The sequence below is a fragment of the Chionomys nivalis genome, chromosome 1 (assembly GCF_950005125.1).
Source record: "Chionomys nivalis chromosome 1, mChiNiv1.1, whole genome shotgun sequence".
NCBI classification, from domain to species: domain Eukaryota; kingdom Metazoa; phylum Chordata; class Mammalia; order Rodentia; family Cricetidae; genus Chionomys; species Chionomys nivalis.
Window position 1 is genome coordinate 59,152,337 of NC_080086.1, and position 23,434 is coordinate 59,175,770.

General features: G+C 43.4%; 1 protein-coding gene across 1 annotated transcript in view; it reads right to left on the minus strand.

Moving 5' to 3' along the window:
- Window positions 1-23,434, minus strand: part of C1H3orf20 (chromosome 1 C3orf20 homolog) — a 50,460-nt gene that overhangs the window by 2,074 nt on the left and 24,952 nt on the right. The window contains exons 10-14 of the mRNA XM_057785413.1: window positions 22,028-22,151; window positions 20,345-20,591; window positions 6,926-7,229; window positions 5,065-5,172; window positions 3,814-3,956 (exon numbers count right to left, since the gene is read on the minus strand). Coding sequence (XP_057641396.1) covers window positions 3,814-3,956; window positions 5,065-5,172; window positions 6,926-7,229; window positions 20,345-20,591; window positions 22,028-22,151 — 926 coding nt within the window. The remainder of the gene's footprint in view (window positions 1-3,813; window positions 3,957-5,064; window positions 5,173-6,925; window positions 7,230-20,344; window positions 20,592-22,027; window positions 22,152-23,434) is intronic.

Below are 23,434 nucleotides of genomic sequence, written 5' to 3' on the forward strand. Positions count from 1 at the left end.
AACCCATTGACGTTCTCACACAGGCATTTGCATACCAGATTATCTTTACGAGGCTTCACTCCAGTCTGTTTGTCACAGGGTACTTGACAGTTTATAAGATGCTTTGTCCTTCATAGACTGCCATGTAGTTTACCAAGTGCTGTGCTGTTTAGGTTGAGCTAGTCTGAGAGGAGGCCTAGAAACCCTCCCTAGTTCACAGGGCACTCAGCAGCTCCCACTGTGTCTTATCAGGGATGTGGCAATTTACAAAGGACTTTGTCTCTCACAGATTTCTCGACCATTTGCAAGGTTCTCTGTGGTTCACTGAGCACATTACAGTTTACACAGCATTCAGTTTATGGGGCCAAGACTGTTTTCCAAGCACTTTGGTCTCTGCAGAGTGCGGCCGTTTCTGACAGACTTTGATTGTCTCCTGTAAGAACAGCCCTAAAAAGGTTATGTTCCATTCCTTCAGGACACGACTGAAAACAAAGGTCATAGTTGTACTGCGGCCTGGACTTATCCCCTATTCAAAGCACATCCTTGTCCTTGCTGGCCCTCAGTTTCTCCTTCTGTGCTAATGTCAAAAACTCCTGGCTCAGAATCAGGGTCCTGGGTTGCTTTTCTGGACACAGCTACCCACCTAGACTCTAGCAATACTGAGCAGAGAACTTGGAGCCTAGAGTTCCACACTCTTCTCCCTGATGACCATGCCATGTCCCACAGGCAGCAAACGGCCACAAGATGTCACGGGCACACTTGCAAGAGTTATACAATTGCATATTTTGTTGCCACAAAAGAAGAAGAAACCTGACCAAAATCTCCCCCACTGGGCTCCTGTAGCAACTAGGGACAGACTAATACTCTTTCTAATGTCCCTGTCTCTGGAGACAGTCTTCACAACCTGATTGTGAACTTTTAGCAACTTTTTGGAGGACTAAGGGCTCTTCTCCCTCCCCAAGCAGGTTTAACACCTCTTCCATGATTGGTCTTATTTTCCACTTTATTTGCATACCCACATTCAGCCAATCAGGGTCCATCGGGTACCCAGTACATTCGGATGGTCTGGGGGATGAAGAGACAGAAGAAGTGTTGCTGGAACCGAGGGAGGAAGAAGAAAAGGAAGACTTCAGGTTGGACTCCAGCCAGTTGCTCATCTTCACTGAAGGAAGGCTGCCCTCACTGAAGGCAGCCTTTAAGACAGGCAGGGGACAGAATTGCTCTTATGCAGGAAATTCATGTGAGCCAGCCTCCAGGACATGAGCAGTAGCTTCAGGCAGGAGCACTCATCTCTGCCTCAGCCTCCAAGATGCTATACTTTCACTGCAGATGAGCATTCGTTTCTGAGCTGCTTCCAGCCTTCATGACCGGCTGCTCTTTGTGTTCCTGTTGTTTGACCAGCAGATTTGTTCTGCAAGGGACTGCTCTACATTAATGCCCTGAAGCCCTCCAAGAATTTTTAAGCTGTTAAACTTTTCAGAGCTGAAAGAGCTCTAAGAGGCTACCATCCTTCTGCTAGCAAGAATTCAAACCTGATCCATTTAAGTTGTCAAAACCTGTGTACCAACCTGTTTAAAGTTATTCTTTTTCCCATTTAAAGTTGTTAATCTCAAATTGGCACTAAAGCAATAAACCAACCTTCTATTGGTTGTCTTCACTGACTGGTCCACTTCATTCTTGATGAAAGGAAGGATAAGAACCCAGGTGGAGGGAGACAGGAAATGTTTCCACTAGCCATTTCACTGCTATATGGGGAGGGAGGACTCATACACACACACACACTTCTGGGACTGCTGCAGGCTAAGTCCCTTTGTGCTTCCAGAGGACAAACTGTTTTCTCTGTTTGGTCTGCTCTCCCAACCCCTTAGCCTCCCTGGAAATCTTACACTGCCCTAACCTGGTCCCTCTTGTACCTAATCCTCACTGGAGTGAGCACGGCAGGGTAACACCTCTCTGCTCACAGACACAGGAAGTGGAGCCTGCAAACCACATGTGACCTCCCTTAGCTGTCCCCAACCCTAGAGAAAAAGGCAGGGGATAAGTGTGAGTGTTGTGTGCAGGTGGACACAATTTCATTCAGGGATGCTCATGCGAGGACCACATTCTACATGTCTTCCCACTGAGGCTGTCTGGCTACAGATCTGCTGTGCCCTCCCAACAAGGACCCAGAGGCTTGGGTGAGGGAGCTGAACTCTGGGTCCACAGATAAATTTTCATATACCATATCCTTTGTTGTATAACTTTCCATAAACTATAAGGTGGCCACAAGCACAGTGGGGGAAATAATTAGACTCCTGCCTATTTGTTTAAACTGTAAACAAATCCGTCTTCTTTTGCTGTTTCCTAGTATCTTTTTGTTACATGGATCTAAGGTGCTGAGTTTATGGACATAAATGCCCAGTAAGACCCAACATATCTCTGGCACATTAACTGTCAACAGCCCCTGAAACTCAGCTTTAACTCCCTGGACCTGCCAACGTCTGGTCTCTAGCCGCTCTACTCTCTTCTCTTGATGTTCTGAGTGATAGGCACTCAGAACACTCAGGATCTTCTGTCTGTCCTGCCTTATCCCCACAGGCTCATCCTCTTCCAGTCAAAATATTGGGGTCACTTGGTGTGACCTTCATGGATTTTCCATGAATGCATCCCCAACCTCAGGGAGAAGCAGACTGAAAAAAAAAAAAAAACCCAACTCAGCTCCCTGGGGTGAACTGGCATCAAGACAGAAAGCTACAGCCAAGCATGGTGGTACATACCTTTAATCCCAGTACTTGGGAGACAGAGGCAGGTAGATAGATTTCTGAGCTTGAGGCTATCCTGGTCTAAAGAACAAATTCCAGGACAGTCAGGGCTACACAGAGAAACCCTGTCTTGAAAAACCAACCAACCAACCAAACAAACAAACAAACAAACAAAAAGATGGAAAATTGGCATGGGGGACTTAACTTGGTGCTATAGGGGTGTACCACAGGTAGCTTAGGTCTGCGTACAGATATTACAGATGACATTATCCTGGATTTCATCATTGTTTACCACTTACAGAGCTTGTTAACAAATACTCTTTTGTGAAATCCTTACAGTCCTGCAAGACCGAGTATTATCTTCATTGTAAAGGCAAAGAGTTAAAGATTTGGGAGTCCACCTCATCAGCCTACCTGACAGTCACCCAGATAATGCAAGGTAAAGGTGGGGCTCTAACCTTGTCTTAGGACACCCAACCTAGCAAGTTTCTCCGGAACCTGCACTGTGGAGCACAATGGAATCCGGAACCTGCCAGTCTTCCTTGAACGCAGCCTTTAGCATAAAGCCCAGGCTCCTCCTGGACTAGACTAGAGTGTCCTGAGCTCAGACTACCCTCTGCCACACACCAGAACCAGCCTGGAGATGCTTAGTTGGATGCTGATACCTAAGCCTATTCCACCAATGACTGTCTGTGTCTATGGGGCCCATCTGGCAATCCAATAGAAGCCAAGGTGAATGTGCACACAGGTTGGACCTGATGGGTGTTGACTGAGCCTCCTGCCCACCCAGACATATTAACACTATCTCCATCTGAGCAGGACATTGTGCAAACAAGCAGTGCCTTCTTTTCTCCACACAGCCCTTTCTCCAAACTTGCGACTCAGAGACAAACAGTGCGACCTTGTTCACCTCTTCCTGCCTTTTCTTCCTCTTCCCCTGTGCGCCTACAAAACCCTTTACTCTACTTTCCTGGCTCTGGCTCTCCCCCGCCTCATACCTTTGGGACTACCTGCTTTCCCACCCATGGCCTTCCCATAGCCCAAGTCTCCTGCCCCATTATCCCATCCTGTGTGATGCCTTATCCAGTTTTACTTGAATTTGTAGTTGTCTGGCAGGAAGTAGCCCATCTTGCAATCCTGTCGAGCCCGGAAGATCTGTTTCAGTAGATTCTGCTTGCTGAAGCCATAGCCATTTAGGAGACAGCCCCCAAAAAGGAGCTTCCCCCCAGCAAACATCTGTTGGAAGATAGGAAAGAAATGAAGTAAGAAATACTTCAGTGTATCGACATAGTGGCATGACCGATAATGACAGCCAAGTTCCAAGTCTTAGTAGGCCTGGCCACAGGTCCCTCAGAGCTGGGATAGGACTCAGGCCTTTGAGAGCATGGGAAAGTGTGCTACCCTACCTCAGCAACCCAGGGAGATATGATTGAGTCTAGCCCCTGCAAGGCCCTCCTGAGTCAGAGGACAGCCCAACCTGCCCAGTTTTTGACCCCTACTTGGGGCCTGTCAGATGTACACTTCATACTTTCAAGACTCCTACCCACCTACCTAGAGCTGTGTAGCCCCTTCTGCTCCAAACCCGCATAATAGGATGTACCATTCAGCTCATTTTATGGAATGGAGGTCTCATACCCTCTACTCCATTCTTCACCATGGACATCTGTCTAGAGATGGTTAGGTGGGGGTATTCATCATACCATTATGGGAAAAAGAAAAACAGGAAGAAGAAAGAGAGGGAAAGAACCCAACTGTCCAACAAAAGCAGCATGGGTAGTGATAAGACTCATCCAGTGGTAAAAATGCTGGTGCTACAAACTGAAGATGTGGGATGGTGCTCTGTTATCTTATTGGAAAGATGGAGCCCTAAAATATGTGTGTGGAGAAAGACAGCAAAGGCCAGATACTACAGTGTCAGGTGGATGTGGCCTAGCAGGGGCTCCAGAACCTAAGTACTGGATAGATGAGCAATATCCTGGGTGGTAGGAAGGTGTCATTATTTTCTAGAGGGCTGGAGAGATGGCTCAGTCGTAAAAGGCTAGGCTCACAACCAAACATATTTTCTAGATTGTATACCCTATTTTTCAATAAACATAAAAAATTTTATATTTTAGTATAATTTAGTAAGAATCAGATGAATAGAATTTGATTTTCTGTGTTAATGTCACCCAACCCCTCCATCTCCTAGGATAGGGATGGGAGTCTATTGGGTGACTGTCAGGAAGTCCTGTTCTCTGGGCCTCAGTGTGGGTGGGAGAAGATCGCTTTATCCCCCATCCCCCACACGGCTAAGACAGTAGTGGTTGGTGATGGATGTCTAGCCCTTTGCAGGGCCCCTGCTCACCAAAACCATCCCGTGCACCACAGCAAACTTCTTCACCATTAGGGGTGGATCCTTCTGCAGGGGGCTGTCTATGTCATACCGCAGCAGACGATAAGGGTCAAGCCGGCACTGCCAAATAGAGATGTGGGAACTGGTCACCCTGATGTAAGAAGACATGCGTTAACTTCCCTGAAGCCATCACTGTCCACAGAGGAGGTCTCCAGATCTGCTCTGAGCCCCCTGTGGAAGACATCATCACTAGAGTGACCCTCCTGCATGTGACAGCACTAGGTGTACCCTGGGATCTGTGGACTATGATGTCCCTCACTCTGGAATGGAAGTCCTGCCCTAAGTGGACCAGATTTAGAAAGCTATGTTGCACAGTTCAGAGGAACTTTTCACCCCACCTCTCCCTGGCTGCCCCTCTTGACCCCTTTGTGGTGTTCAGTCAGCCGTTGTGGGATGAGAGTATTAATGACTAGTTATTAGCCAGGGCAGAAGTCCAGTCTCTGTAAAGACCAACACTACCCTCCATGCCTATCCACAGACTCACCGCCATTCCTTCCACCCTTCCAACTATTTCAGGTTAGATCTTGGCCCCATTCACACTGCTTGTGGCTGGAATAAGACACCTAAGCATTTTATTCCTTAGTGAACAATTAATAGCCCCCAGGTGAACTACAGCCAACTGTACATTGCCATGAGGAAACAGGTGAGCCCAGAGCAGGTTCTCAGTGAACATTCTCTAAATTGAAGTAAGCTAGAAAATAATGCATGAAATAAATGTGGCTCTGTTGCAGGGCTGGGTGCAAGGCTGTGGCTGACTGTTTTCTTGAAAAGAGTCAAGAGAAGGGTCCTGGTGGGGAAGGGGACATCTTATTTTAGAAGGGCCCTAAATGCTGAGCTCCTGGAACAGGCTGCAGGCAGCACTCCTAGAAAGAAAGGTTAAGAAGCAGTATTCAGGCAGACCCTACCCCAAGTTTCCCACACAAATTCAGAACTCTGCAGCAGCGGGGTGCGAGTGGGGAGTAGGGTGCTAGGAGTAGGGCAGGGGTAATGCAACAGGCTTTAGAGGAAAGACAGCTTAGAAGAAGTCACCTAGCTCACATATCCACATGAGTCTGGGGGATTCTCCAACACCGTTTTAAATGAAGGCACACTCAGGATGATGAGGCTGAGCTTAGGAAAAACTCTAGAGGGAGGAGGTTCCCTGTGCCCTAAACCTTGTACTCTAATACCTCTTAGACAAATTGGGACCTCAAACTGTCCTCATTCCTGCACAGGCCCTGCCAGGCATACTCAGTTGCCTGCCAAAGCCCTGAGCATTCTAGGCTGCTCTTTCTGAGCCAAGGAGACAGAAGTCACACTTTCCAGAGCTGTCCTGCCATGGCCCTTTCAAAGACCTTCTGTAGCTGCAGTCATACTGAGAATTCCTTCAGGGACTGGCTCATGCTGAACCAGCAATAGGTGCCCAGAGCCTGGCACAAGTCCAGCATATGGAGGGACTTGGGGACAGTCCACAAACATATACTGAACTGTAAGAACATGGGTAGCAGGCACTGTCCTTGCCCTGAACAGTCACACCAGTTGTGGACACAAACTGTGCTAAGTGCTCTGAAAGAAAAGGACTGTGTCTTGACCTTGTCTCAAAAGTTAGAAGAAGCACCTGCTCTGATGTGGTGACACTCATCCTGGTAGAGAAGAATGAGCAGAAGAGAGAAGATGGGACAAAACACTGCAGACAGAAAAGGGAGTGTATGCCAAGGCCCAGGAAAGAAAAGGAACTGTCAGACACCCAACCCATCCTCATGCAGTGGGGGTTACATTTGGTCCTTCTCTCTGTCCCTGGCCCAAGGGTCTTCTCACTGGATCCTGAACCAACCTGGGTGCAGGGTGACGAACGGCCCTGCTGCCGATGGCTATACAGTGTGTCCAGCAGCCATTGCAGCTGTGCAGTATTGTTGGGATTCTGGCTTGACATTATCCCGAATACCAGCACTTGGTTGGGGTCTCGGGGTGCAGACAGGAAGCGCTCTAGTTCCAAGTCAGACACCAGGGGTGCTTTCACAATACACTTGCAGCCAGCCCGAATGTCTTCCTTGCGAATGAGCCTCCGCAGCACCAGTGGGCAGTCATAGGGTGAGGCGGCCCATCTGGTGGGGCTGCGTACTTCTCCCGGCTTCCCTCTGCAAAGGGGAACACAGTGATAGGAGCATGTGAGCAAGCTTCAACCTATGATCCTACAGTTCTTGTTTCTAGATAGAAAGAGGCCACTGCAGTGCCAGTGCTGTAGGCAGATCCTGGTCCAGGCCCTCAGGGGAGGGACCCCTAACCACGCCAGGCCTCAGTTTTCTCATGTGCAAAAGGAGGCATAAGAAGTTATTCAACTGACATTTCAGTCATCTATGATTCTCACTCCACACCCCACACTTGACCAATCCCATCTACAAGCCTCTTCCTCAGTTTGACAGATCCATATTTGTTGTAGAATATTATTTTAAGATGTGTGACATTTGTTTATGATGTGGAACATTTGTTTAATGATGCAAAGATGTGTTGCATTCTTTTATGTTGCATTTGTTTAACTCTGTGAAGCTGTGTTACTTTGACTGTCTAAAACACCTGATGGTCTGATAAAGAGCTGAACGGCCAACAGCGAGGCAGGAGAAAGGAAAGGCAGGACTGGCAGGCAGACGGAATAAATAGGAGGGGAAATCTTTGAGGAGTGTAGGAGGAGCAAGAGAACAAGGAGGAAAGAAGGAGACTAGCCACACAGCCAGACATGGAATAAGAAGGAAAGAAAAGATACAGAGAAATAGAAAAAGGTAAAAGTCCAGAGGCAAAAGGTAGATGGGATAATTTAAGAACAGTTGGCGAAATAAGCCAAGCTAAGGCCAGGCATTTATAAGTAATAATAAGCTTCTGTGTGTATTTGGGTGCTGGGTGGCAAGCCCCCAAAAGGGCCAAAGAATAAAAAGTAATAAAACAACCAATTACACAGAATCTAACTGCCCTCCACTACCCCCAACATAGTCCAGCCTCCAATCATTTCTTAAGTAGTTCCTAGGGGTTTACACTTCCACTCCCTGATCTCTCTTGGACCCACTAAGGGATTCTGTCGGAATCTGAATCATTCTCTGGAACCTTCCTGGGCTTTCTAGCTTAGTTTTAGGTTAGGCAGCAGCAGGCTGTATCAGATCTAACTCCTGCTTCTCATCCCCTCAAGCCCTCATATTCCCCAGGACTCTCACCATGCTCCCCAGGTAGTCTCGCATGGCCAAACTGACTTCCGCCTTTGCTTGTTCCCTCTCGTCACCTTTACATCTATTGAAATGTTGCCTTCCTGTTGACTTTCTAAGCACCCCATTGAATGTTTCCACCTCAACACTCTTTCTTGCCTATTTTCTTTCTCTCAAGCATTGCTTACTTTTAAAGCAATTTTTATTATTATACTTTTCTATCCCTCTACAAGTACCAAGAGATTAGCTACCTGCAGTATTTCGATTGGTGGAATACAATAGGAACATGTGGCAAATCAAAGATGCAATAGAAATTCAGTCAACACTCCAGCATTTATCAGCGACCTGCTATAGCAGCATGGTGCTTAGTCTAAATAAGCACCAGTAGATGTAAAGTGCTCCTTTTTTTACTCCTTTCATTATTGCCGTCTTACACATTTAATATTTTACAGGCTCTATGGCCCTTGAATAGGCATTTCCATGGTTAATTTTGTAGAAACCCCACAGGATAGGCAGGACAAAAACTGCTATTACCATTTACAGGCAAAAATACAGTAGGCTCCCTCCCATGGGTTGCCCAAGCTCAATGAAGTCTTTAAATTAGCAAGGCCTCAGGCAAATCAGAATCAAGTCATCCTAAAATAAGAGCAATGCCATGATTCATCACTTGATAAGTTTGTTTTACATAGATTCATTTTATTTCATGTGTATTTTCCTTGATTGTAAGTGTGTGCACAGTCCACAGAAGAGGCCATCAGATCACCTGGAACTGGAGGTTCAGATGGTGTGAACTGCCATTTGAGTACTAGGACTGGAGCCTGGGTCCGCTACAAGAGCAACAAGCACTCTTGACTGACGAGCCATCTCTCCAGCCACTTCTTTATTTTTCAAGACAGGGTTTCTGTGTTACAGCCCAGGTTGTCCTGACTTATTTTTCTGACAGCATCTTGCCAGGTATCCCAGGCTGGCTTTGAACTTATGGTAATCCTTCTGCCTCAGCCTCCTTTGTGCTGTGATTATACCCATACACTATCATACCTAGTTTTACAATTTAAAATTCTTCAGAGGAAATATAAATTCACTGACCAAAGCTAGTAAGTGAATCTGTTTGTGGAAGAGGGGAGGAGTACAGTGATGGAGCACACATTTAGTATACGTGAGGTCCTGGATTTGACTCACAACACCAAATAAATAATAAAAATAAAGTAGAGTATCTGTTGTTTACGAACCTAAACATCCATGGGGAATCTTGAATATATTCACCATAATTTATACCATAGATATTCAAAGGGATTAAGGCTTTTAATGTGGGAGAATTTGACTTTATAATTTCTTACAATTTGTAATAGTGAAAATAGAACAAATTATTCTGCAATTTTGGAGCAAGGAAGCCTTTTGAAACCAATTTAAAAGTCCAGAACTCAAACTGGGTATGGTGATATAGATTTGTAATCCCAATTTTTGGGGGATAGAGGCAGGAGGACCAAAAGTTCAAGGTTATTCTCAACTATGTAGGGAGTTCTAGGCCTAGCCTGGGCTAGAAACCCTGTTTCAAATGATCAAACAAAGCAAACAAAGCAAAGAGAAAAGACCTTTGGGGTAAAAGTACAAAATGCAAAGAAGAAACTGAGGCAGGAACTACTTCCCCAGCTATTGTGAGTAGTAGGTTGCTATGTGAAGGCTCAGGAGTGTATTAGAAAAGCCAACATTTGGGGCTGGACAGATAGCTCAGTGAGTGAAGTGCTCATTGTGCAAGTATAAAACCTAAGTTTGTGTTCTTAGCACACATGTAAAAATCTGGGCATAGCAGGGCACATAGATAACTCCAGTGCTGGAGGTGGGTCGAGATAGATGGATCCCAGGATCTTACTGACCAGCCAGTCTAGCTGAACTACAAACTCCAAGTTTAGTGAGGAACCTTTTCTCAGAAAGTAAGGTGAACAATGATAGAAGAAGACACTGAAGTCAATTTACATTGGCCTCCACATGTACTGGCTTCCACATGTATACTCATAGATAAGTACATCCACATATAGCACACACACACACACACACACATGCACACACGCATTAACATCTGATCAAATGAGGACAGAATGATGAACAATGAGTTCAGAATGAGTTCTTAAAACTTTGGAAACAAAGAAGTCACCAAAATTAGCAGGGTAGAACATCAAAACTATTCTTCCACTAGAGGTGGCAACAAAGTTGGGGAAAGAGAGAGGGAGAGAGGGAGACTGGGCAAGTATCTATATAGACAAACTGACCAGGACCAATCAAAACGAACTTAAGTAAAGCTCAGGAACCAGAAACTGCCAAGCGTTGGGGCAAGGAAGCTGGTATTTCTCTGCCACTCCTATTCCTAACTTGTGTGCGGTTATAAGGTGGGCAATGTGGGCTCAGGCTCAAAGAATTGTGGCCGGGTGGCTGACCTGTCTGGGTTCCCTAAGGGATTAGCTCAGGACCTGCCTTGCGCAGCCCCAGCAAAAAAAATTGTTGAAAGCACTTGTCATAGTCAGTTTTATCTATCAACTTGACACCAGAGAAGAGAAAGCCTCAGAATGGCCTGGGCACGTCTGCGGGGATTTTTCTTTTTTGCTAATTTGATGTGGGTGACCCCAGCCCATGGTGGCTGGTGCCATCTCTACGCAAGTTGTTTTGGGTTGCCTATGAGAGGCAACTGAGTAAGCCAAGGGAAACAAGTCAGTAAGTAAGGTCCTTCCATGGTATCTGCTTCTGTTCCTGTCTTTCTTCAGAAATGAACTATAACCTGTATGCCAAATAAATCCTTTCCTCCCTATGGAGGATTGAAGGAAAATAGCTTCCACATGGAGTGGCACTATTAGGAGGTGTGACTTTGTTGGAGTAGATGTGACTTTATTGGAGAAAGTGTGTCACTGTGTGTGTGGGAGGGATGCTTTGAGATCTCCTGTGCTCAAGCTACATCCAGTGTGGTACACAGTTCACTTCCTGTTTCCTGTAGATCGAGATGTAGAACTCTCAGCTCCTTCTCCAGCACCATGTCTACCTGCATGCAGCCATGTCCTGTCATGATGATAATGGACTAAACTTCTAAAACTGTAAGCCACCCCAATTAAATGTTTTCCTTTATATGAGTTGCTGTGGTCATGGTGTCTCTTCACCACAATAGAAACCCTGACTAAGACACTCCCCCAGTTTTATTTTGGTCAGTGCTTATTACAGCAACAATGAGAATTAACTAGAACACATACAAAGGCAAAAAAACATCAGACATTATTTCTTGTACAAAGGAAGACACATGGGCATAGACAAAAAAGAAAAAGGAAAAAGAAAGCCCCAATAGGAAAAAAAAAAGATGAAGGAAGGAGGTAGATGGCAAAATGGAGGCTTTAAAGCCTCTCAAGTACACTGGAGATCGAGGTGTCAGGTTGGGAAAGATCCAAGAACATCCTCATCTTTCACCTTCCATCACTGAAAGGAGTAATGCCCCAACACAGAGCTATCCACAACAGCAAAAATGTTCTGGGCCTTAGCTTCAGGGGCTCTCAGGTTAAATCACTAGCTGAACACCATTAACTGTGAGCAATAAAGGACACTGCCCTTGCAAAAAGAGTTTGTAAAAGTTACTAAACAAACAAATCCAACACAAGGAACCCTAGGGAAAAAGAGTTGGTCTTCAATGGCTACTATATTTAAAATGATCAGTTTTCAAGAAAAAGGTTATAAGGAATATACAAAAAAACATTAAGAAGAGATTGCTCCTTAGGAAAGATAGATATTAGACTTCCTAGAAAAGGGGCTTAAAGTTAACTTTTAGAGATACTCAAAGCAAACCAAGGAACAAGAACCAAGGCACCCAGAAGAACAGTGTCTCATCAAACATAGGAAATCAATAGAGGCAGAAATTAAAATATAACAAAACAAAACTAGAACTGAATGCACAATGGCTGAAATGAAAACTTCAACAGTGAATCTCAGCAACAGAGAGCCACCAACATGAAGATAGTAAGATTAGTATAGTAGACTCTTTACAGACAAACTGTTAAGAGAAAGGCAGGTGTGTGTGGTGGTACTGCAAACCCAGTACTCAAGAGGCTTAAAATAGGAGAATTAAACAGTTCCAGAACAATACAGTAACAACATCACACATACACACACACACACACACACATGTGCACGTATGAATGTGCTCATGCACATGTCACACACACACACACACAAAGAGAACCTTGGGAGGAAAAGGAGAGAAGCAACCCACCACATTTAGAGATAAGTTGACAGCAAATAATTAAATAATATATAGAAATCTTAATAGAACCATAATCTATGCTCTAATACATGTTCTCCATAGGGATGCAATTTAGATTCAAATATACAATTAAGTTGAAAATAATACGTTGGAATAAAGCATATCAATCAAATAATATTTAGGAAATAAGGAGTAATTATACTAATACCAGAAAAATATAAGTAAAAAATCATTATAGGCTGGGACCAGAAAAATCACTCACTAGTTAAGAGCATGAACTGTTCTTGCTGAAGATCCAAGTTTGGTTCCCAGCACCATACTGGATGGTTCCAGGAGATCTGACACCCTCTTCTTGCCTCCACAAGCACCTGCACTCATGAGCACATACATGCACACATACACATACACAATTAATAAATGAAGCTAAAAAAAAGAAAAAAAGAAATGAAGCTAAAAATGGTATTAAAGAAAGGAAAAACATGACAATGGAGAGAAGTTATTCCATGTGGAAGCACAGTGATTATATCTGTATGTATGAACCAGGGAGTCCTAAATACATGAAGCAAGAAGTGGCAGAAGTGAGGAGATAGCACTATAGATCCTACAGACATTAAGGAGGTCATATGAGCTCAGCCAGTAAAGGCACTGGCCAGAAGCTTGACAACCTGAGCTCAATCCCTGGGACCCACCCATTCACATGGAGGAAAGAGAGCGCCTACCTCAGCAAGACCCTGCCTGTCCTCTGACCTCCCTTGTATACCAGTTACAAGTTATTATGCACAAATACCAAATAAACATAAAAAGTTTTCAAAAGAAGTTCCCGTGTCTATAAATCCAATAACTTGGATGACTTAAAGAGATGAATTACTAAACATTCATTCAAGGAAAAAAAAACAAATGGCCTAACTAGCTCCATATTTACAAAAACAATTTTGTTTTTAAAAACTTCCCTACAAGCCCAGGTAGTTTGGATGCTCACCTTAATAGACCTGGATGGAGGTGGGTGGTCCTTGGACCTCCCACAGGGCAGAGAAACCTGCTTACTCTTTGGGCTGAGGAGGAAGGAAGACTTGATTGGGGGAGGGGGAGGGAATGGGAGGTGGTGGCGGGGAAGAGGCAGAAATCTTTAATAATTAAATTAATTAATTAATAAAAAAATAAAAAAAATAAAAGAACTCAAAAAAAAAATTATGTCCAAAAAAAAAAAAAAAAAAAAAAACTTCCCTACAAAGTAGACTCTGAGTAAGATGGTTTCTGGTAAATCTTAACAAACCTTTAAAGGAAAAGACCTGGACCCAACACAAATAAAGGAGATATACTTCCCAATTCATTTTTTAAAAGTCAGTATTGCTCTAGTAAGTCAGACAATAACATTACCAGAAAAGAAAAACTATTCATGAAGAACCCTAACAAGTATATATGCAAAAGCTTCAACAAAATCTTAGCAAGTTGTACCCAGAAATACAGGGAGAGAAACCTTTATAATTGAAAGAAGTTTATCCAGAAATACAAGGCTGCTTCTATATTTGAAAGTCATGTTAATAAAACAGTACAGAAAGAGACCCACACAAATAAGACCCATCGTTTTTCTTTAGAATGGTGCAAAGACAAGTTAATGAAGAAAAGTATCTATTTTTTTAATTCTGTGGAAACAAATATATAGCCATGTGTAAAACAAACAAATTTCAAATCATACACTGTATCTTATACAAAATTATCTCAAAATGGACAGTGTGAAACATAATCTAGGAGTTGGGGAAATGGTTCAATAAAGTAAAAGTGTTTGTTGCACAAGCACAAAGACCTGAGTTAAAATCCCCAACACCTAAATAAAAAGCAGGGCATGACCACAAATTCCTATAGCCACAGGCTATGAGAGAATGGAGACAAGTTTGCTGGGACTTGCTGAATGCCAAAGCAACTCAGAACTCGGTGAGAAACCCTGTTCCAAGGAAATAAGGCAGAGAATCATAGAGTATTCAATGAAAGAGCATTCAATGTCCCCCAAGTGTGCATATATATACACACAAACACACACACACACACCATTTTTTTAGACAGAGAAAGAACAACAACATTATCACTGGTAAGAACGTGGAGCAACTGAGAACTGGAGTTCTCATACACTGCTGCTGGGAGCTGAGCTTGCTAGAACGACTGGAAGACCAATCATCTATACAGGGAGCAGAGCATATCTATACACACTCTGGCTTTGTACCTTGGGATTTGATGATCACATGAAAGACAAATGCCCACAGCAGCACAATTTTGCAGCACAACAGCCATGAACAACCAAACACCTATGTCATTAGAATGCATGGTCTATGGCATGATCACAGAATAAATTGTTATATAGTGAAGAGAGAGAACAAATGAGTGCTGTGCACAGGACATTGGTAAATGTCAATTCATAACAATGAATGAAAAAAACCACACACCCAGAAAACAAACCACACACATCCATTCACATAAAGTTAGAACAAAAGCTAGTCTGCAGTGTTCACAATGTTTGGCCTGGGGAGGAAGGAAGCAAAGACTGGATTGGCATAAAGGAACTTATGGTAAGGGTCTGTCTGTTCTTGACTTGGTGGCTACAGGGTCTGTGCACTTGAGCTATGTGGGTAGAATTTTCTCAGTCTTTTGTGTAAGTTTCATATATATATATTTTGGTTTTTCGAGACAGGGTTTCGCTGTAGTTTTAGAGCCTGTCCTGGAACTAGCTCTTGTAGATCAGTCTGGCCTTGAACGCACAGAGATCCGCCTGCCTTTGCCTCCTGTGTGCTGGGATTAAAGGCATGCACCACCACTGCTCGGCTCAATTTCATATTTTAAAATATATACTTTAAATTATACATGTCTATTTGTATAATTTATGGAATTATAATTGTATGTGGAAGTCAGAGGACAACTTGTGGGACTCAGCTCTCTTCTTCTACCATGTAAATTCCTAGGGATTGAACTCAGGTCATCAAATTTGATAACACAGCCCCTTACTCACTGAGGCATCTCACCAGCCCCAATATACTTATTTTAAGTTTTTAAAATAAAAACGGATAAATCTAATGAGGTTCCATTTCCACATATGGGATGGCACCTCTAGCATAGTGAGGCAACTTGGTTAGCCTCCTGCTTGCTCCTGTGTTCTCAACTAATATCATGGCTTTATTCTTTAAAAAAAAAATTAAAAATTACATTGGTTGTGTGTGTGTATTTGTGCCACAGCAGAATATAAGAGTAAAACTTTTAGGAGTCAGTTGTTTCCTACCATGTGGGTCTCAGGGGTCAACTTCATGATGTTGGGCTTGGCAGAAATTATCTGTACTTGCCAGCCCCATGGCCTCCTTTGTGACATCCCAGCCACACTGTTCTTACTAGTTCTCACACACACCAAGCTTGTTCTTGTCCCCTGAGGCTCTGTGATGTTCCTTTACCACATCTGTTTGGACGACTTGTTTCTCATCCTTCACGTCTCACTTTAAATATCACCTTAAAACAGCTTTCCTGACCCTCTTATTGAAGGCAGCCTTGTGATGTGGGAGTCTTCTGCTTTGTGTTGATTTCATTGGTTAAATAAAGAAACTGCCTTGGTCCTTTAATAGGACAGAAAATTAGGTAGGCAGAGTAAACAGAACAGAATGCTGGGAGAAACAAGCTGAGTCAGGCAGTCGCCATGACTCTGCTCTCTGAGATGGATGCCCGTTAGACTCGTCCCGGTAAGCCACACTCAAGTGGCAATACGGATATTAGAAATGGGTTAGATCAATATGTAAGAGCTAGCCAATAAGAGGTTATAACTAATGGGCCAGGCAGTGTTTAAAAGAATACAGTTTCTGTGTAATTATTTCAGGTAAAGCTAACCGCGAGGCGGGACGCAGCCCGCTGCCATTCGTACAACAGAGTGGCACCCAACGTGGTAATGAACTCCACATAAAACCTGAGAGAGAGCTTCATTTTAAACAGAGAAAAAACAGAGTTTAACACAGCCTTTTTGCTATTTGCTAGGGCGTGTTGTAGAGAGATTTCCTGATTCAGCAACAGCATCAGAAAAAACGCTGCGTCATTTTAGAGCGCGGCTTCCTAGGGTTGTACCGCCAGTGCAAACTCCAGCTTTAAAGCATTTCTATGGCTTTTATGGGATTGGATGTTTGTGTTCCCGCTTGGGATTGGAAAGAGAGTGCTCTGAGACTGTGCCAATGGCTCAGGGCTCCCTGCCTGCATTTGGGCAGAATGCAGAATCAGGCTTAGACAGGCAGAAGAGCATGGCGGATTCCTGCCACCATACAGAGATATGTTTCCAGGCTGTGCAATGCTCTGCGTGTCCGATTTGGCTTTAACTTGGATGAAACGAGTTTCTGTGCTGCATGCTCAGTCTCAGAATCAAACTGCTGAATGCGGCTCCAATGTGGACTTACTGTGTGCCTGGAACTGTGTGCAGCTCAGGGGCACCAAATGGATATGAGGCAGGAACAGCTGCTCCATGCTGAACTGTGCTGACCTCAGGCAGGAATGATCGCAATTACCATAACAACAGTGCAGTTAAGATTTAGACTGGCAGTAAACAGGCAGTACTGTATCACCCCTACATGGTACAACTTAAGTTTTTAAAAAGTTCTTAGCATTTTAAATGCTGCTCCTGGATAGTAAAAAAAATTACAGCTTCACAATAGGACAGATTCAGATGTAGGCTTGGGAGAGAGAAAAATATATATATATAAAGTTAATGCCTTTAAAAAAAAAAAAGGATAAAGTCTTTAAAGAGACAAAATAAAGTAAAGTGATAGAGTAAAAATAAGCCACGTAAAAATAAAAAATTAAGGATATGATGCTTTGGAGAGGGTCTTCTTTTGTTTTCACAGAGGATGAGACCCTGTGGATTGCTTCTATCCCAATATGGTATGATAGACCATGCCCTCCTGAAAGGTTGCTGTGAACACCTTCAAAAAATTGCTTCGCTCAACTGCCAACTGAGATAAAACTAGCACACAGGTTATACCATGAAACACCTAAATAACAGCGCTCCCATTCAGCAGAAAGCAGTTTGGAGAGAAAAAACTGCGCCCATGTTCCCAAATATTGTTTATAAATGTTCTTTTACATTTAAAGGGGGATATGATATAGATATAAATAATTTGCATTGGTATGGATTTTAAGGTCAATTTTGTTAAATGTATGTGTACTTCTAATATTGATTAAGGTATTGTGATTGTGAAGTTCATTTTTAAAATGTAATGTATAATTAGGAAATATAGGTTGTTGATGGGTAATCATAAATAATAGTCAAGCTTGTAGTCATGTTAGTTAGATTTTCTAGATATATAGAGATATATTTCAATTAGATAGGCATTCTTCATATCTTTCAAAGACTACAGAACATGACACTTAATGTTTTAATAACTTAGGGCTTTTCATGACAATGAGACACGTCTGCTCCTGACAGCGCTTAATCTACTTAAAGAGGATGATGGGCATCAAAGAGGCTCCTTATGGAGCTTGATAGCCATTTGGGCAAGAAACTGCTCCTGCCTGGACTAACGCATAAACTGGACATAAAGAACCCGCAGAGAAAGGACTGCTGAACTTGTCCAAAGGTGATATGATCTTTTGGGGTTCCTGCTTCATAAAAGAATTCATGAGACATTCTGCAGGACATAGCAGATAGTAACTAAACTGTCTTTAAAATTTCCTGCTTCATAGAAATGTCTGCTGGATACTATGGGCCTGTAGGCCAAAGATGGATCCCCCAACGGTACAAAAAAACCTTGGGTGACTGTCCAGACAGCGAGATGTCTCTGTCATTTCTAGGGTTTTGGACTTCTTGTTTGCTTAGGTAATATTATATCCTTCTGGAGTCTTTGATAGAGTTGAAAAATGGTTAGTTATAGTTATACTTAGTTATGATAAAAGATAAAATAGATCTAAATAATGTAACTATAATTCTTGCTTGATAACTGTTTTGTTATATGTAATCTTACTATGTTAAAATAAAAGCCTTTCTTTTTTGTTTAAACAGAAAAAGGAAAAATGATGGGGGAGAGTCTTCTGTTTTGTGTTAATTTCATTGGTTAAATAAAGAGACTGCCTTGGCCCTTTAATAGGACAGAAAATTAGGTAGGTGGAGTAGACCGAACAGAATTCTGGGAGAAAGAAAGCCGAATCAGGCAGTCGCCATGATTCTCCGACCCCAGACAGATGTAGGTTAAGATCTTTCCTGGTAAGCCACACCTCGTGGTACTACACAGATGTTAAATATGGGTTAAAGCAAGATGTAAGAATTAGCCAATAAGAGGCTGGAACTAATGGACCAGGCAGTGTTTAAAAGAATACATTTTCCGTGTAATTATTTCGGGTAAAGCTAGCCCGGTGGCGGGACGCAGCCCACCGCCCCTTACAACAGCCTTGCCAGTCTACTCCACAGCCACTCTATTCCAGGAATGGGCTAGTCTTTTCTACAGTGGACCAAAAAGTAAGTATCCCACCCTTCAGAGGCCTGATGAGCTCTGTCCTGAGGACTCGGCATTTTCATGTTAAGGGGAAGCATCTATGGATGGTGGGAAATGGTGGACATGGTTGTGTTCCAATAGAATATCATCAACTAATGAGTTTCCTCTCATTTCATATGTCATAAAATAGCCTTCTTTTGGTTCCACCCAAAGCATTTAAAAATAGATAAAAAAAAAATTAGGCATCCAGGCTAGATTTGGCCCATGACCAGTCTCTATTATGTCACACTGTTCTAAACCTTTTCTTATTAGCCCAATGGTGATGTGGGATGCCCTTCTTTATGCTGTGAATAGGTTTTATTATAGTTGGTTAATAAAGAAGCTGATTTGGTCAATATCCAGGCAGGAAATTCAAGCAAAGATAAAGGGAAAAGGAAGGCAGAGTCAGACAGATGACAACAGCTGTTGAAGGAGTAAGATGCCAGAGTATTACCGGTAAGTCACTGGGTATGTGGCGATGCACAGATTATTAGAAATGGGTTAATTTATATGTAGAGCTATCCAGTAAGTAGTCTGAACCACCAGTCAAACAGTCTGATGATGTGGAATTCCCCTCTATGCTGTGAATATGTTTATTACCATTAGTTAATAAAGAAGCTGCTTTGGGCCTTGTCAGGGCAGAATAGAGTAAGGTAGGAATTCCAAACAGATAGAGGAAGAAAGAAGGCAGAGTCAAAGAGATGCCATGTAGCTGCCAAATGAGACAGATGCTGTTCAGAACCTTACAGGTAAACCAGGAGCCTCATGGTAAAATATAAAATAATGTAAATGGGTTAATTTAAGATATAAGAGCTAGTTAATGATATGCTTAAGTGATTGGCCAAGCAGTGTTTTCGTTAATATAGTTTCTGTGTGATTATTTCCAGTCTGGGTGGCCAGGAAATGAACAGCAGCCTCCGTCTACAAATTGGCGCCCAACATGGTTATTCGAGAACTGACAGACTAAAACGAAACCTCCAGTTATACCATGGCCATCTGGAATGACATCATTTTTGGATTAGTGAAATGGCTTATCAGGTAAAGATGCTGTGGCTGACAACTCGGGTTCAATCTCTGGAGCGCACACAGTGGGAGGAGAAAACCAACTCCCTTGAGGTATCCTTTGATCTCTACATGTAGTCTATGGTATGTGTATACCCATATACATACAAATACATAAACAATAAATAAATAAATGTTCAAAAAGTCAAAGATTCCATTTAAATCCATGTGTATCTCCTCCACCCCTAGAGTGGGAGCTGCAAAGGCAGGGGGCTTGCGTGGTTCCCACTACATTTGTACTGCCCATCACATCCCTTGGCTCTATGAAAGAAATGAAGGATTAAGCCAACCTTGGTGTGACTCTGGCCTGGACTTTGTTACTCTTCTTTCGAACAGGGATCAAGGGTGTTTGTATAGACTCTTCCTTCAATGTGTCTTCAATTAAGGAATCTGGTCGGGCTGACTGGGATCGTACAAGGGTTTCTCCTTGGTATAAACTTGACTTACGGCTCCGATCAGGATAAGACCCAGATTTCAACTTGACACGACTAGCTTCTGTGTCTTCCTTCATAGTGGGATATTCTATGGTAAACAGACCTGCCAACAAGATTACTGTTGTCACTTTCCCAGACTACCACGTCACCTCTGCCCCTGCTTCTTGGCTCCTATCACCTGGACCATCAGAGCCTACTTTAGCTCACACCCACAGATCCCTCACTGGCTTTTGTCCAGTCTGCCTTGCTCTGTATCTAGCACACTGCCCTAGTAAGTAGTCAGCAAGAATAAACACACCTCATTTCTAATTGTCCTGCATGATCCAGTTTCAGTCTTACTTTCCCAGATGCCCTGTATTTCACTCAGCACTTTATAGCACTCAACAGTAAGGTTAGGTACACCATGTGTTCCCTTTGCTGAGAAGAGGCTGGTTTCATCCTCCTCTTTGGTGTGTTGTGGGATTTTTGTTTCTCTGTCTTGCTTTTTTACTTAGTCCAGTAGAAATTTCTGAGGCCAGAGACCTAGTGCTCCTTTATTCGGCTAGCAAACATTTATTGAATGAGTATGCTATGCGTAAAGACAACTCAAGACATCTTTTGCTGCTAAGAAAAGATGGGATGGGAAGAAAAGGAGATAAATATTCACAAGGCTAGGTAACAAGATTTTTATATATATAATTATTTAAATTTATCTTATGTTCATTGGTGTGAAGACATCAGATTTACCTGAAACTAGAGTTACAGACAACTGTGAGCTGCTATGTGGGTGCTAGGAATTTAACCCAGGTCTTCTGGAAAAGAGCAGCCAGTGCTCTTAACCACTGAGCCATCTCTCCAGCCCTGGTAACAAGATTTATACCTAGAGCAGTGTTGAGAACCATCAGAGCAGCCATGGGAACCATCAGAATGGGAAGGGGAGCCCTACTTTGTAAGGGAAATCAAGGAAGGCTCACAAAGGAAAGGCACAATTGAACTAAACCTCTGCTGCCAAGGAGGGATTCCTTGGGGAAGCTGTGTGGGGAGCATGGCTGCAGGCCCAACCAGGAGGTAGCACCTTGTTTCCAAGGGCTATCAGTAGAGCAGAAAGCACAGGCATGAAAGCTCCTGAAGCCTGTCTGACTGGGCCCAAGAGTGCTCTGTGTCTAGCAGGGACAGTTTTGTGAAGTGATTGGATTTTTCTTTTCTTCTGTTATCCACAGAAGAGAGAAGAGCAAATGACAGTTATAGAGGATGTCAGATGGTACAAGGGGCAAAACAGAAAGGGCCCAGAGGGATGCACAAAATCTATGAGCTATGGAAAAGTAACATAATTGCATGGAGACATTAAAGGCACATAGGGGAAAAGTTCAGGAATTAAAGTTATCTCCGCTCACCAGTCCCAGCTGTGTGTCCTCAGGCAATCCCCATAGAAAATACTGGTTGCCCTTACCTCTCAGGAGGCTGAAACTCAAGAGGTGAAAAAGACTGAATTTTGAGACAGGTGACCCAAGATTTAAGAGACCTTCTAGTAGGTAGGCCTATGCACCTTTCTACCCTTACCTGCTGCCAGCAACACAGAGTTCATAAACTGAGTCACAGTCTTCTGAAACCGCTTCTTGATCTCAACCAGGGCTCTGTTTATCTTTAACATCTTTTCATCCAAGGTACTGATTCTGCGAACTGGCTGGAGGAAAGCAAAGGGGTTGGGGGTAGTGGTCACCTGACCCCAGGGAGCTGTCTGCCTGTTCGGCAGGACTGACTTTGCTCTGAAGGTTAAGGGGCTGTTCCTTCTTCCTAGAATACATCTCTGTCCCTCCTGGCCTAGTCTTTCCTGAGTCAGGGCCAGACCTAAGTCAGATTCTCCTATTGTGGAGGGCCTCTCTGATTCCACTGTGTAGCACTACTGCTTGCATTGACTCCCACTGTGCTGTGTGACTGCAAGACAAGTTAGGACTTAACTAAACAATTGGGTACATATGTTTTGTCCCCCTAAACTGCAAGCTTCTTGGAGGTGAAGACTGTGCCTTGATGTGCTCTGATTTCATGCAGAAGTGTTCAATAAATGTTATTGCTTTATAAATAATCTGATGCAGAGAGGCTCCTCTGGAGTGTCCACTGCCAGTCTCTCCCTATGGTGCATATACATCTTTTAGAACCCTTCCACCCAGCCAGCTACCAGAGTACTGGCTGTGGACAACTCATAGTTGGAAGCTATGCTTGGCCAAGGTTACAGAGACCAGTGGGTCGTCTACCGCACAAAGGCCCAGGCTTTTACCTGGAGTTGGAATTACTCTGATGGGTCCACCTGGACTCCCTTTGGTATCCCAGAGGCCTTTGCTTCAGCTTCCCTGAAATTCCACCTCGTTCTCTTCCCTAATCCTCAAAGTAGTCATTTCCAGTAAGCTGTGTGCCAGTCTTGTTTTCCGAGGAAGCTGCTGCGCAGAACCAAGTGCCTGCATGGTACTGCAAAACCATGCTCAGAATCCAGAGTTCACTGCAGTCAGTCTTTCCCTGGGAAGCCCTTGTTTCCTTAGCCAGTGGCATTTGCTCTCTACTAAACATCTGCATCTACCCATTCCCAACATGTTTGCCTGGGTCTTTTTCATTTTTCTCACTTCCTTTATTTCTTGGCTGGCTCCTAAAGAGCAGGCTCTATGCTCTTCTATTGCCCTCTGAAATTAGTGGAAGTATGAGAAAGTCTCTTCTGTACTACTTTAGTCTCAGGGGGAGTGAGTGGGATGAGGAGTAGACAGAGATTCTGGACAAGGACTAAGTTGGTCTTTTTCCCCTCCAGGCAAGAACCATGTAAAGGATGGCCTCAGTTACTAGAAAAGTCCCAGCCTCCTTCTGAGCAGTTCCAGCCACTGCTTCTGGGATAATTTTATTTATTTATTTGTAATTTATATCCACCCTGGCTCCAAAAAGAATCTGAAGCGGCACTCTTGGCTAATAAAGCATTTAAGTCAA